This window comes from Denticeps clupeoides, chromosome 2 (assembly GCF_900700375.1).
Source record: "Denticeps clupeoides chromosome 2, fDenClu1.1, whole genome shotgun sequence".
NCBI classification, from domain to species: Eukaryota; Metazoa; Chordata; class Actinopteri; order Clupeiformes; family Denticipitidae; genus Denticeps; species Denticeps clupeoides.
The window spans coordinates 8818533-8834447 of NC_041708.1; the positions used below are offsets into that span (position 1 = coordinate 8818533).

At 42.3% G+C, this 15915-nt stretch overlaps 2 protein-coding genes across 3 annotated transcripts in view; both read right to left on the reverse strand.

Annotated features, from left to right (window-relative positions):
• svild (supervillin d) overlaps window positions 1–10662 on the reverse strand; it is a 41068-nt gene extending 30406 nt beyond the window's left edge. The window contains exons 1-2 of one of the 2 annotated variants that reach the window (XM_028966116.1): window positions 10396–10662; window positions 1407–1858 (exon numbers count right to left, since the gene is read on the reverse strand). In XM_028966116.1, coding sequence (XP_028821949.1) covers window positions 1407–1726 — 320 coding nt within the window. In that variant the 5' untranslated portion in view covers window positions 1727–1858; window positions 10396–10662. Of the gene's footprint in view, window positions 1–1406; window positions 1859–7836; window positions 8086–10395 lie in introns of those variants that run through there. The other variant, XM_028966121.1, reaches the window with a different exon arrangement.
• A 1888-nt stretch (window positions 10663–12550) lies between these two features.
• On the reverse strand, window positions 12551–15901 carry mrpl38 (mitochondrial ribosomal protein L38). Its single transcript, XM_028965282.1, has 9 exons — window positions 15800–15901; window positions 15372–15557; window positions 14784–14915; window positions 14503–14699; window positions 14310–14382; window positions 13802–13847; window positions 13249–13407; window positions 13012–13148; window positions 12551–12720 (listed from the first exon to the last, which is right to left on the reverse strand). The coding sequence occupies exons 1-9, from the start codon at window positions 15885–15887 to the stop codon at window positions 12584–12586; spliced, it is 1155 nt and encodes a 384-aa protein (XP_028821115.1). The 5' UTR covers window positions 15888–15901; the 3' UTR covers window positions 12551–12583.
• Between the last annotated feature and the right edge of the window lie 14 nt (window positions 15902–15915).

Sequence of the window (15915 nt, forward strand, 5' to 3'; positions counted from 1 at the left end):
AAAGGCCAGAATAAAGCCGGCAGCATGTTCTCTCATGTTCTCTCCTCAGAAGCCCGTTCATTATGAACATGTCGCTTTCTCAGCAGTCTGCCAGTGTTTACTGCAAACAAGGCATGGCTTTAACCAGCACACGTTCCCTCTTTCCCGAGTTTCTCAACGACCAAGAAGGAAGCCGGGATTTCACACGGATAGAACAGATCATCATCAGATGATCACCATCACAGGCCTGAGCACGAATTTGGATTCTGTTATGGCCCAGCCTGCCAAACCATCATCAAGATGTTTCTAGGAGTATTCAGTAAATTATGAAACTCTTCCACATAAAATAAATCTGAAACACCATAAATATGGTTCCGTGTGTTTTTATAGCAGCTCTCTTACAGAAGTAATTTTTTTGTTCATACTTGGTGCTATAAGGTTTGAAATGTTCAACCACTTAAAATATTAGAAGCAATGGCTAATTTTGTCCAATCGTTAACTTTAAGAATGCATCTTGCAACTAAATCACAATTAATCATGATTATTTTTTAAGACAAAAGATTGCTATGATGCATATTTAACTAGGACAGAGAGACAAGTGTGGAAAAGAGGCTCAGACAGGGAGTGACGGGGAGACAGTACTTTGTGAGATTAAATATTTTCATCTGGTCGCGCCTTATTTGCCTGAAAAAAAAAGATGCATCCAGACGCATTATGTACACGCAAGTTGCTCCCATGTTTGAGTGCACTTGTGAATGTGTTGTGTGAACCAGAAACTTCTACACTCTGTCTCTTTCTTTATGTATTGTGACCTGAAGCAGGAAGAAAAAGAAATGCTGCTGTGTTCATTTATTTTAATTACAAATTAATCAAAATTTCTTTAACACATTAATTTGACAGCAATCCATATTTTTACTCTCATTCACCACTTAGACCGTGGCTGCTGGAGACCAAGTTGCCAATCCACCTAGTGTACATGCCCTTGGAAAACCCGAGAACCTGGAGGTAACACACAGATCCAAATCAGGATTCGACCTCACAACAAGGGCCACATCACTAACTGCTGCGGTTATTTCCTAGAGCCGTGTTTAACTGAAATTCATGACTGTTCAAAAAGACTTCAGGTAAGAAATTCTTCTTCATGGAACACCCCCACCCCCCAGGACAAAAGACTGTGGAGATGTCTCAAGGCAGATGATTGTACTTGTGTATCATTGCAATTCAAGGTGTTCCCTTCATACATATCCCCCTGAAACGTACAGCAATAATAAGCTTGGCAGCTCAAATTTCATAAGAGCGAGGCATGTCCTGGCGAGGACCTCTGCAAACAAGCAAATTCCTGATCTTGTGAAATTCCAGGAAAATTACCAGAGAAATGTGAAGCCTATGTTCACTGCACAGTTGAAGGACATAACCCAAAACCTCACCTGGAAGAGGAACTGGACACAAGAACATGGCTCTCTTCTTGGTTCTGGGACACTGAAGGTCCACCTGCATCGGCTGTGGACTGCCTCTCCTGTCTTCCATTGCCGGTTTCAGAGTCTGGAACCTCCTGGCTTTGCTGTGCCTCGTTGCCTCTTGGCTCTGTTGCCTCGCAGTGCCTGTCCCTCTTCACAAACTTGGACGGAAGGTCCTCCAGGTTTCCATAGCGCTCAGCCAGCTCCCTCCGTCTCTCAGCCTTGTATCGTGCTATGCGATCGGCCTTGGTCTCCACGGATGGCCCGGATACAGTGTCCAACCCATCCATGATCACTACAGTCTGTTCTTGGTCCTCTTTCAACCAAAGGAAAAAAAAAACGTCTCTTGTCTAACTATAACGTTGGTCGCTCCAGGTGCCTTCAGCTTCAGGAACAAGGATCACTTTAAGGAAAGCATCTCTCTGTGCAAAAGAAAGAGAACATCAGCATTAAGGCAATTTTACGAGGCTTAGCACCTCTGTGTGTGTGTGCGTGTGCGGTGGATATAGTGCGCAGTGTCTGAGTGTCTGCATGGTGCAGAGCGCATGCTGGGGGAAGTTGTGAATGGGCGTGGTTGTGTAAGTAAAGGCGCAGGCCAGCAGGAGGTTAATGTGTCCCTTCTGGAATCCCGCTGTAGAGAACCGCCATTAATGAGCTACATCTGGAGCAGCAACGAGAAAAAAAATGGACTGGAATGGAGTAAAACTCAACAGTAATGTGGCACAGTGTGCTTATAATGCATATAAACAAGAGTAAGACGTGACAAGAGTGTAGTAAAGGCAGAGATGTAGTAAATGGTAAAGAACAGAATGCGGATGATGGAAAACAGTGAACTGTGCTGCATGAATTTACATGAATTTACAGTTAAATTTCATGTCTTTAACACACCAGGGTCTTTCTGGCTCAACTCGCTCAAACTGAACCCTTTTGTTGCATTTTCTTTGCCCCCTTGGCCAATATAAACTAATCCTAAATATCTCTGGCCTGCCTATTAAAGTTGAGGACTTACACTGGCCTTCAATTTAATGAGATTTTTCCATGAGATCGCTGCAACAAAATACAAAGTTGTAAACATACATCCCTATTGAATCTTGTCTAAATTTGCATTTCTGTCAGTACTATATGCATGGTCACCAAAAACACTGGCAAACCAGTGTTTCCTATACACATTTATTAAATATGTAAAACAATCCTAGTTCTGACCTGCATACTGATGAATGTGGCCGTGAGTTTAGAGCAAGAAAGTTAAACCTATCACCTCACCAGCAGCTCAAAGCAGATTATTTAAATGATAAAAAGTGATCATGAGAAACAAAATACTTTGATTTTACAGAAACGACAGGAGCTAAATGTTTAGTAACGTAACCCTGCCATTTACATTTACGGCATTTATCAGAAACTCTTATCCAGAGTGACTTACAATCAGTAGTTACAGGGACAGTCACCCCTCTAGCAATTAAGGTTTAGTGTCTTGCTCAAGGACACAATGGCAGTAAGTGGGGTTTGAACCTTCTGGTCTTCTGGTTCATAGGCGACTGTGTTAGCCACTGGGCTCCTACCACCTAATTTCCATTGATCAGAATGGAAAGAACATGTGATGGGGAGATGGGACCCAGCATGCCTCATCAACTGGTAATCCAATAACGCTGGCTGACATCTGAACAGAGCTAAGCAGCCCCCCCCACTGGCCTAAACGTCTCAACAGCAGACCAGTCTGATAAACAAACTCCAAACACCAGGCCCTTAAGACATATACAGTAATAACAGTGAGGAATAATATAAAAAAAAACACCCTCTCGCTCATTTAAATGAGAAACACACAATTCCTTAGAAACCACAAAAGATACCAAAGTGCCCACATAGAAATATGCACACATCTTCTCAACCAACAAACACACACCACACCTCTGTAAACCTCTTAAAGATCCGCTCTTAATACGCACTGCTCGCATCAGAAGCGTCAAATGTATAGCTTTTAATATTTATTGCAAACACCTATGAGGAAAGTAAAAAAAGAAAAAAAAAATTCAATAAATTTTTTTTTGTGGCAATGAAAATAAAACAACAAGGACTCATTTCTTGGTCCTCGGAAGCCACAGAGTGTGAGCTGTGTCTGGACGTGAGTATGGTGGGCGGGTCCGTGCCATCGTACAGCGACTACAGCCTGATAAAGCGTTAGCAGGACAGATGGCCAAGAACGGAACACTCTTCTATGGCCAAAATGCATAAACACCGTTACCAGTGATATTAATAAACTCACGACATAAAGTATATAAAGCTTATCATTAATTAAAGGCAGGAATGACTAAACTGTAAGTGGGTAACACACTCGCCTATGAACCAGAAGACCCAGGTTCAAATCCCTCTTACTACCATTGTGTCCCTGAGCAAGACACTTAACCCTAAGTTACTCCAGGGGGGGACTGTCCCTGTAACTACTGATTGTAAGTCGCTCTGGATAAGGGAGTCTGATAAATGCCCTAAATGTATGGAAGGACCAGGTTCTTCCGTTGGCCCTGGGATTCAGGGTGTAGGACCAGCCGGTTCCACTACACATTCTTCAAACACGCATGGGGGAAAGGCCAAGCGCCTGAGCAATAAACAAAGTGAAGCGACCTCAGACTTGCTGTAAAGTCAGGAAGCGTTCGGAAGTATTAAGAGTATTCATATTGGAATGTTGTAATGTAGCCTAAGCATTTATATTATATTGCACCATTAAACAAAACACCAAATTGATCATTAGCCTGAATCATAAGCCAAACCAAATATAATATATCCCAACCCTATGTGTTACGAAACAGCGAAACAGAATGTAATCTAGGCATTGTAACAATCTTCGAGTGTTACAATTAATACATTTTTTCATTTTATTCAATTTAATAATCTAGAACAAATATTGACTCGTCAACGTGAAACTTTATAAGCAAAAGCAAGGGGAATGGACCTCGACATCTAAAACCCAACACTGTCGATAGGAAACATTCCTCCCAGCCTGTCTTAACGCTGACGTGTTCCAGCTATCAGAGACGTCCGCCGTCCTGACTGAAGGGCACATTTTCACCATTCCTTCAAGATATAACAACTAATATTAACATAATTACCAATACTTTTGTTATACCTCCTCATTCCAGATGCTGGCAGAGGTGGCCAGGGACAGGCCAATTATCACACTTTAACCTGTTCTGCCAGATCAGCAGCCCCCAAACAGAAGACGGAATGTCTTTTATTATCTACAAGCCTTAAACTGGTGGACCATAGCGCTTTCAAAGACATGTTTGTAGTTGCACAGGCGCTACAGTTAAAAACCATGTGTTTCCACATGCCTCACATACCTGCACATAGTAAAGTGATGGCCGCTTTATTTGCAGCTCTGAACAAACAGGAACGAGTGAGGGCGCTGGACTGGAAGGAGCTTGGGTGATCGTCCTGGCAGATAAGGCCGCCCCTGCCCCGCCCTTCCTGCCATCTCTCTAATCCCTAACCAGCAGGCTGCATGTAATTGAGTATGTGTGTTTCCTTTTGTGTGTGTGCGTGCTTGTCTCCTGCTTCCTGCTGCTGAATGGCTTCGCTGGAACTTTTATGGGCGAGCACAGGAAAGGTGGGACAAAGAGAATCAGGGCAAAGGGCCAGAAACAGACATCCAGGAACACTGTTTACTGGTGTTCAGCATGTGGATATGGAGCACCAATGGCCTTCAGGCCTTGATCTTCACTTCGTATATTAAAGAGAACCTGTGTCCACATTAAAAGAAAGCCATTGGATTAGTCCACACTTCCGAATTTAATCTTAAATAAATAGTGATAAAAACAGGAACAATTGTAATCGAGCCCAACCGAATCTGACCCGACGAAACACTTTTAAGAAGCTTCTTTTCTTATACCAATAGATATATAGAGGGGGGGGGGCATAATATTCAAGACCAGTATCCTCGAGTTAGGTCAAGTTATGTCAATTTTATGCCTGTTGCCTACCAACCAACCCTAATGTTGGCCACTAGCCCATAACTAGTAGTCGAGTTGTGAAAACAAATCAGCGGGGAATGGTGAATTTTACCTTGCTACACATGTAAATTCACGTGGTCTTGTTCTTTTCATATTAAGACACATTAATGCAAACTAGTTTTCGTTTTTTTTCCGCCTTCACTTGTGGCCCTGGATGGATGATGCTCTTACCATTTGCCTATTTTGCCTATTCCACATTTTAAAAGAAGGGGGATTTTGACAGTTATTATTTCAGGAGGGATGACATCACTACTCAATGGAATTGAGGAATTCTGAATGTACCCTGTAAGCCAAATGTATTACTGTTTTCCCGCAAATGAACACTGGCTTTATGACCTGATCTTGCCACCTTTTAGGTGAACTGATGATTTAATGACAGATGCAAATATGAATTTTTTTTTGCATGAACTTGATGTTTGGATGAACTTGGGGCCGTGAAACTCCCACACTTTCTCAAACAACTACGACCTGTAAGGATTCCTGTACACTTCACAAGGAAATATATTTATGTTAGATCTGTAAACTGTAATGGAGCTGTGTGACATGCTCTTCCACCCCGAGGCCAAGACTCTCCTTCACCTACTGAAGTCGAATGACTTTAAAAGGCATCCAGATCAGGGGAGATTTTCAGAAGACAACACGTGACATAGTATAGCCAACATATGCAGCTGCTATTCTGTAAACTAAACCACAAAAATGTAAATCTAAGGCTTGTAAGCTCTCTGCAAACCCTGGCTTTGCTGTAGCAGGCGACTGAGTGAATGTCAAGAAAATACTACTTTATTTTCAAGCACAATCACAGTATCACAATTGTACAGGTTATAGGTTATATTAAATTTGGGAAACTTATTGCATCCTTTGTAGATGCCCCCATGATGTCATGATGGCAAGTTGTCTGAAAAGTGTTCATACTGTCAGTCAAAAAAAACTCATGACCATACTGATTCTGCAACACTCAACACATTAAATGATGGATCATCAATCACAATACATTTATAACTGAAGAAATTACAATCCAGCAAAATACTCGCTTGGAAAGGGAGGGGTTCCCGTTACGCACGGCATGTTTAATTTCCTGAATGACTTCTACTCCTCTCCTGTCAACTGTGAGTGAGCAAGAATTGCAACACCTCACTGCTTGAGCAGCATTTCTGCTTTCCGACTCGACCGTGTGCAAACGAAGAATGACATTTAATATATCGCAGCCGGCATGTGTTCGAACCAAACTATTCTCCTCAGGCCGGTGGGCGTAAGCACAAAATCTGCAGGAGAATGTCAGTAGTGTCTTTATCACAAGGGTCATCAGCATTCCCGAGCCCTCTGACATAGTGTAGAAGATAGACGAACCGGAGGCAATTCCTATTGTTTGATCATCAGTTTGTGGGCCTTTTCCCCCTGTTGTAACTAGAAAAGGCCGAAAAACACTGTTGCATTGGCAAACAATGACCTGCTTGACTTGATTTATTCATCAATTACTCATCATGACTACTGTTCATTTCCTGTAGCTCCCAGTGGATCTTTGCCCTGATGACAACAGAAGTGACAAATTGTGACCCATACAGATCCTGGGCAGCCGGTACTGCTGAAAGAGGCACAAGCAAAGCTCACAGACGTGATTCATCAGTGGCACACGCAAACAGTCTAAACAACAAACCCACATTATCATGCAAGAAGGTTACTGTAAAATGTGGCAGAATGGGACTATGGGCTAAACAACAGCCTATTGACCGGGACCATTCACACCATGACGTCCAGAAGAAACAGCAGGCGCAATCTCTCCTGGCTTTTAACCACATCCTTTCCCATGCAGCACAAATCGCCACTGCAAATTCAGACAAAAACACAAAAGAAAAATTAAAGATCAGTCTATGCAAATGAAAATGAACTAGTTCACATGAACTAGTTTGTTAAGTTCACCACAAGCTAGTTTGTGTATGTGTAAAAGACATCGAGTAAACTGCACAGACTGGGTAGTGACAACGCACCATGTTTATGGACTAGCCGTCCAGCATGGCGTAAATGGTGCAGTTATTCAAGTGATAGTACAATTAATCGTTCAGTTCAGCTTTCACAAAAAAAAAAAATCATGCACAACAGTGCAAATTAGCACACTTTTACTACTGCACTTATTTTCAGCTTTCACTCAGAACTAAACACATCCTGGCATTCGATAATGTAATGATATAAATGTTATTTGGCTGGTTCATTAAACAGATTTGACAATCAACCATTCAAAAATTATATAATCATGATTATTACTTTGCTCAGCATAGTAATTATAAATTTACAAAACTGATTTTTGAGAACTTGACTATGAGAAAACCTAGAGAAGACAGTATAGTCAATAAACAGGTTCAAATCCCACTTACTACCATTGTGTCCCTGAGCAAGACACTTACCTCTGAGTGTCTCCAGGGGGACTGTCCCTGTAACTAATGAATGTAGTTCTGTAGACAATGGCGTTTGATAAATGCCATAAATGCATTATTTTCAGCCATTGATGGCCCTGCTCCCTAAATACAGACACTGGCCATTGAAAAAGCCATAATGGTCAACAACAAAATAAATAAAAATGATTAGTTAGCTAGCCAAAGTGACCGAAAGACAAAAAATTACTGCAGAAGCAAAGCAGAGGTGGATAGAACGTCTAAATGTTCGGTATGACTGGTGGCTTTTTAATATGGCCTCTTAGTTCACGTCTGGCTTTCATCATAAAAAAAAACAAAAAAACTTTTGAAATAGGAAATAGGCCTTTCCTCACTGCATTAGTGCCGCTATAAAACAGACATCACACACAGGGAAGTAAACGTTTGAAGAAGCTGGTCCTGGGAACCTCGGCCATTACGCTACTGTAAACGCAGCCGGTTAAACAGTTTGGCTAATCCAATAAACAGAGCATCCAAATTCACAGACGGATCCGAATTATTGGGCCAATGTTTGGGTATCCCTGACATAACTGTGCTGTCAAGTTATTAATATGTGCGCAACAAATGACTGGTGAATATTTGGAAACGATTATCGATAATTCATTGAGAAATGGATTGAAATGCAACAGCTAGCCCCATCGACAAATTATCGACAGCGTATTCGGTAATCAAAAATAGTAAATCTCCAACTTTCACGATTCTGTTGTGTAAAGGGTTGAATACCTAGACAACTCGCAGCTCTCTCCTTCTGCAACAGCCCGCAACCTTGGGGTAACAATAGACAACCAACTCTCTTTCTCAACTCACATCAGCAATCTTTCCCGCTCATGTAGATTCCTTCTCTACAATATCAGACGAATCCGCCCTTATCTGTCAACCCAGACCACCCAGATACTGGTTCAGTCTTTAGTAATTGCACGACTGGACTACTGTAACTCCCTTCTAGCTGGTCTACCACTATGTACCATCCGACCTCTACAACTCATACAAAATGCAGCAGCACGACTGATCTTCAACCTTCCTAAATTCACCACACCACCCCTCTGCTACGTTCCTTCCACTGGCTCCCAGTAGCTGCACGCATCAGGTTCAAAATACTGATGCTGGCCTACAAAGCCAAACATGGAGTAGCACCATCCTACCTCACAGCCCTTATTACACCTCGCACTGCACCTCGTATACTCCGAGCCTCCAGTGCTGCTCGCCTGGTCCCTCCATCTCTGAAGGTAAAAGGAAAACAGTCATCTAGACTCTTCTCCGTCTTGGCCCCTCGGTGGTGGAATGAACTTCCCCTCGAGGTCAGAACAGCTCAGTCACTGAGCACCTTCAAACGACAGCTCAAGACCTTCCTCTTTAAAGAATATTTGGATTAAATTGTAACTTTTTTATTGTCGAACTTGTGTACAGAATCTACAACAGAGTGAATTAAATAGATGTATTCATAGTTGGGGTCCTAGTGAACCGGAATTAATCTCTTCATCGATGGTAACTTGAAAGCACGTTGTAAGTCGCTCTGGATAAGGGCGTCTGCCAAATGCCGTAAATGTAAATGTAAATGTAATGTAATGTAATGAATAAAAGCAGAACGAGTGAAAGGAATTCCAAAAAATAAATTTCTGAGGTTTAAAATGAAAGGCCAGCCCAGCAGTAACTCTGTGTGACGCGATGGCATCTCGACCGTACGCAGCCTGAGAAAAGTGATGGTCGGCTGTGACTGCCCCCCCCCTTCCCCCGAGAAGCTCTTTGTTTGAACAGCTGATGAAGGACTTTTGCTATGATGGACAAATATCTGAGATTATCTACAAAGTTTTCTGACTAATACTTTCATAATAATAAACATAGGTTCTTATAAATTAATGTTTGGTTATTTTCAACATAATTTTTTTTTTACATATATTACAAGGTCATAAACAGTTCACCAAAACCCAACAATATAAAAAAATTACGTGATATTACATAAAACTCAGCAAGTGTATAAATATATACTTGCATTTATGCTGATGGCCTTTGGCAGATGCCCTGACCCGCGGTGACAATAAGAAGTGACAGGGACGGTTCAGGTGCAGCGGCACGGGGAAGCGTCCTGCTCAGGGACACAAGGATAGTAAGAAGTGGGGACACTTCTTCCGTCGTGTTCCATCAGGACTGCCTTTTCGGGACCTGGTAATAAATAAACCCTAATCCAGCCGTGTTTGCATATGATCTGGTTCAGTCCTCCTGGCTGACAGCTGTAAAGGGCGGCCTTTCAAACCTATGGGGGTTTTTTTTTCTGTGCAAATGTGACTCAAACATATTCAATACACGCGTTAAAAACATTATCTTCATTATGAACGTGCGAGCGCAGCAAGGAGATTTGCAGGATGCGCCGTGATAATCAGATGATTATTCATCCGGGTTTTAATGGCCCTTGATCGGATATATAAGTGTGTGACAGCTTGATGAAAGGCGCCACTGCGGGTAATAACGCGGCCAGTTCGATCACGTTTAAAACGTCGAATTGGCTGACGAGGGCAGAATGGAAGGCGCGTTTACCTGCGGGAGTCCAACGGCGGTCCGGAGGGTCGCGGCTTCCCGAAGCGCCAGAAGGCGCACGGAGGCCTCCGGGTCGGTGCAAGTGCGTCCAAAAAAAAAAAAGCGACAAAAATAAAAACGACAGAAACAAACCCGAAACAAACAAAAAGGCGGCGCGCACGTGTCGAGCGCAGACGGTCCTGCAGAAAGCGACACGACGGAAGGGGAAGAGGGGGAAGGTCCCGACAAAGCCTCCCGGGGAGCGGGGCCACCTCGCTGGGTGTCGGCGGCGGAGCGGCTGCCTTCTTCTTGCGGGGGCTGAACTTTGTTTTCCAGGCGGGCTCGGAAGCCGGGAATCCCGCCCCCCCCGCGGCGGTTCCGCGCTCCTGCAGCCGCGGCCAGCTTTTCAGGTCTCAACACTAGCTCTGGACCTTTGTTTTTTTTTTTTTTTTTTTGATATTATCCTTCAATATTGCTGCCGGTACTAAAAACCTGGAGCCATTTCAGTGTTCTTTGGGGGGAAATTTAAAGTGAAGTGATACACAGCAGCACAGTGCATACAGTGAAATGCGTCCTCTGCATTTAACCCATCACCCTTAGTGAGCACCTTGGCGGACTGGGATTCGAACCGGCAACCTTCTGATTACGGGGCCACTTCCTTAACCGCCACTGTTCCTGAATTGGAACTTCTACTCCTGCACCATAGAGAACATCTTGATGGGAAACATCTCAACCTGGTTCAGGAACAGCACCATGCAGGAGAGGCGAGTCCTACAGAGGGTGGTTTGATCAGCTGAACGCACCATCTGTACCAAGGTCCCTGACCTTCAATAAACCTACAACAAGCAGTGCCGGACCAGGGCCAGGAAGATGGCGAAGGACCTCAGCCACCCCAACAATGGACTCTTCTCTCTGCTGCGATCAGGGAAGCGCTTCTGCTCCCTGAAGTCCAACACAGAGAGAATGAGGAGGAACTTCTTCCCGCAGGCTATACGAGCTCTCAACCACAACACTAAATATGACAGACCTCTAATACACTCCAGCACTTTCAATCACTTCTGGACTCAATCCCCCCAGAATTTTGCACAAATTTTCACTTTACACATTTGCACACCTTCGCTCTACCTGTTACACATATTTTATGTTTAAAAAACATAAAATTGTAATATTTGGTTATGTTGGCAATATTTGCATATTGGTTTCACTTGAAAACTATGTCTATGGCAGTCGCAAAAGCATTTCACTGGATATCATACCGTGTTTGACTATGTATGTGACTAATTAAATTTGAATTTGAAACCACGGTCTGATTTTTAGAAATTTGATTAAAATAATAATGTAACAATGGACTATGATGTCTACATTTCCCAAGACTGACTTCACATAGTTCTTTTTTAGTTTAAATGTTTAATCATTTAAATGAGTTGGGAAACAGGACGGCCTCTGACACAAAGTGCTGTAAATTAAATGAAAACTTTTGGATAGCATGTGGTTTGAGGCTATTTAAAACATCCCTACATTTATAACCATGTTATTTACCTTCACTTGCTATTTTTTTTTTTTTTATTTTTTAATCACATAGTTTAAGGCGCAGTCACTTCCTAAGATTAGACATCATACACAACACACGCACAAAAAAAACTTTAAAAGGTAACCGAGAAGAAATAAATAATGAATTGAAGGTTTTGTACAAATTAGGCAACGTGTTTCTTATCACAGTGTCCAAAAGAAGTTACCCTGGCTAGAGCGAACATGTTGACGACTAACTGAACAAGTTAGGGCATAAAAGTCTTGCACAAGCAGTTTTATTCTGAGATTACAGGGTGCTTATTTAAATTCCCTATTTTAGACACTGGTGTCAGAAATGGTCATGAAAAACGGTTAGGATTATACCTGGTGTTTCTGCTCTGTGTTAAGGTTTTTTTTCTGGAAATGTGATCAATATGGTCGTGCAAATAGAACTGATTTAAAGATGCCGATCTTAACCACCATGTTTAAAAACCCTTCACTGCTATACAAATTATGACACTTCCAAAGCTTCACAAAGACTTTGGTCTTCTCTGGACCATTCTAGATTGGTGGACAGACAGACAGAGCAGTAAATTAGATACCTGGAATACACAATTAACAGAAAAAAAATTTTATTGAAATATTTAAATGTTTATTAGAAAAAAAAAAAACTATGTTTACACATGTACAGCAACAGATTTCAATAGATTCCATAAGTGACTTCCTGTCCATTCCTGTAGCGGTCAAGGTATCGGAGGGGCTGGCCGTGTGGGTATTTCTTCTGGGGAGGATGATAAACCGGCGGCCGGTCATATTCAAACACAGGCTCCTTCATGTCTGTGTGGGTGGGGTTGAAATTAAAACAAAATAATGGAACGCCACGTTTGGCCATATGCAGGAACATCGCAGTCTGTGCTGTTAAAAATGATGGATATGCTTGTACTTTAACCGTGTGTACTGTGTGTCCATGCTGCTTTGATTCTAGTTGTGTGGTGTAAAATGCTACATAGAAGTCAGCAGGCGGCAGCACAGGCTGGCCCAGTCTTGGAAGTGTTAAGTGCGTCTAACCGCTTTGCACCCCGACTAAGAAGGATTGTCCAATTACACTGGGAATATGCAGTTACTTACTCAGAACGTTGTGAAACACGCTCGTAACAGATTCATCCCACTGACACTGGAAGAAGGCCAGAGAAGCCGGGGTGAGGACATCCTGGTGCTTACGGTAGAAATCCACAGTCTTAAAGGTTCTTTCGTTCAGACAGTGACTGTTGGGAGGGCAAAATAAATCAATAAATAATACTGACAAGATTTTCTCAATCGTGTATTGAACCTATAGGAGATGAGATAAAGGAACAGCCATCTAACCACGGAGAGGGTCTGCAATCGTCTTTGTAGTCAACGATGGCGTCCTGCTTGAACAGAATAAAGACAAATCTGTGAAAGCCTGTGCCCTTTGCAGGGAATGGGGGCAAGTAATGACAGAGTTCCTCTCCAGACTGGACTGCATTGCCAGGGATGTTCCCACTGCAACAAGACCAAAAATTAGATGAGGAAAAAAAAAACCCAAAAAGTATAGTTACTCAAGCATTATGATATTGAGGTAAACAACTAATGTACACTAAAGATGATAGGCAATACAAAATATCCTGATGGTTTGATTAGGTTCAAAGTATATTTAAATAAATATTTAAGTTTGGTATTTTTGCCACTAGACTGTTGGCAAGTGGACTTTGCAGACCCAAGCAGAGGGAATGAGATTGGATTACTTAACAGTCATGAAAATGTCATTAAATGATTGATTGACCGATTGTTGTGCTGACACTTTAATAAAAAAATCTTACATTGTTATGCTTTAAAACAATATAGCTATAATTTCTTGAACTGGAAAACAAAAGGTTTTGACTAATCCCATACTCACACTAGCCAATGTATATATTCTTGCTCGTTATCCTGTAGGTGCTCATCTGTGAAGATAAAGAAAATATTTCTAAACCTCACACTGCCACCTAATGGGGAAAATGCAAACTGCAGTACAACGTCACACAAAACACATAGCTTACCTAAATTTGGAGGGCTACAAGTGCCAAAATTAAATTGATGAAGGCATTAATAATTACATCATAAAAATTGGGAAATCAAAACATTCTTAATTCATTCAATGTGACATCAATTATGACTAAAAACTGGAAATAAAAAGATAATTAATTGAATCAAATTAAAAAATTTAATATTTAATAATTTATTTAATTTGGGCACATTCGGTGGATCCATCACATCAATTACATTTTGTAATTGCACAGGAACAGAACTAGTAAAAACCTTCGATCCTAATAATTCAACTGTTCATTGACAGTTAATTTTAATGTAAATCCCTATACTGAAGCAGAGCCATGGCAAACATATTTATACATTTATAGTCTTAATACCTGGACTGGTGAGCAACAGCGTCCAAAGCGATCCTTCCTCTGCCTCAAATGTAACATGAGGGGGCACTTCTGCCTGCACACACAGAAAGGAATTTGCACTGGTTTACACCATAATATGCAATAAATGTTGCTTCTGTTCATCATTATAGTGGGGGAAAAAAAAGAGAAAGCATGTGAACAAGATTCCCCACACCTTTGAGGCCGGAAGCTGATTTCCATAATGCACTCCCCCATCTTGACCATACCCGACACGCAGCATGACCCGGGGCACAAAGTAAGCCATGGGGAAGAGGTCTCTGAAGACGCCATAGTGCTCAGCCAGCCTCTGTACGTGGTACGGCCCATTCGTTTTCTCCCATTCTGCCTTGACGCGATCCAGGGGCATTTTAACTAATAAAAGAAGGTCGTGTCTCATTAGATCATGCAGGGAAATACAGAAGCAGATGATAACTTTCTTCAAAAAGATGCACATACAGGTACGCAGCCGCATAGCCCTCTCCAGCTCAGCATTGTGCTTGTTCTCTTTCAATGTTATCCTTCTTTCCTTGGCCTCTTTAGTTCGGGAGGGACGCTGATATGGAAGCCCAATATCCACCAAGAAAGAATCTAATAATAAGAAAAGAAAAGATGATGAGTATCCTAGTATTCATTACATATATAACTAAAATGATAAAAACACATTTACAATTAATTTTACTGCCAAATTTCTATATGTTTTTCCTTCTTTCATTTTCAATACAGTTACTCTAGTTTCAATTAACTTGCCATTTTTTGGTACTAGGCTATTTTTGAAAGATACTTAAAGATAAAACACATTAAGATATGAAAGTGAAGACATTGCACTGCAGCACAGCACATGGTGACTCAACGAAATGTGTCCTCTGCTTTTAACCAGTGAGCAGTGGGCAGCCATAAAAGTGTGTGTGGGGACGGCACCTTGATCAAGGGCACCTCAGTGGCACCTTGGCAGTTCAGGACCGGAACCGGCAGCCTTCTGATTATGGGCCCGCTTCCTTACCAGCCAGGGCACCACTGCCCCATCCCATCCACCTTGAGATGTACCTTGGGCTTTTTCTCCCTCGGCATACTGGCTGTACGTCCGCCACCACGCCTCCTTGCTGCTGGCCTCCCATGCTGCTCGCAGGTAGCGCTTGTAACCGCGGTATTTCTCCAGCGCATCCAGGTTTTTGGTGTCTATGTCCTCATTTGGCATCGGACCCAGTGGTGCTGCTTTGTGACAGAGAACAGCTAGAAAAACAAACAAAAGAAAACATGTGATTTGCACATAACTTATTCTCCGACTCATGAACTAAAGTATCAAAGAATAAAAGAATCAGAAATATCAAACGCTGAAAGTGACATGATGAAAACATGGTGACAGGATAATGGATGAGGAACCCTGGACAAACACAACAAAACAAGCAACACGATCGGGAAATACAACAAATAAAATCAAAACACAGTTCGGCACAACGCCCACAGACGCTTACCTGCGCTTCCGAAGCCCCTTATATTACTGTTGACCCCCAAATCTGTCCCCACGCGCAGCGCGGAGCCCAGCGCCATCCGGAGCGCCATCTTGGAACGGCGTGGTGACGTCACGCCA

Coding starts and splice junctions, on each gene's coding strand:
- mrpl38 (XM_028965282.1), bottom strand. CDS start 15,887: ATGGCGCTCCGGATGGCGCTGGGCTCCGCGCTGCGCGTGGGGACAGAT. Junction 14,916..15,371: donor CGAGGGAGAAAAAGCCCAAG/GTACATCTCAAG, acceptor TCTTATTATTAG/ATTCTTTCTTGGTGGATATT. Junction 12,721..13,011: donor CGTGTTTCACAACGTTCTGA/GTAAGTAACTGC, acceptor CCACCCACACAG/ACATGAAGGAGCCTGTGTTT.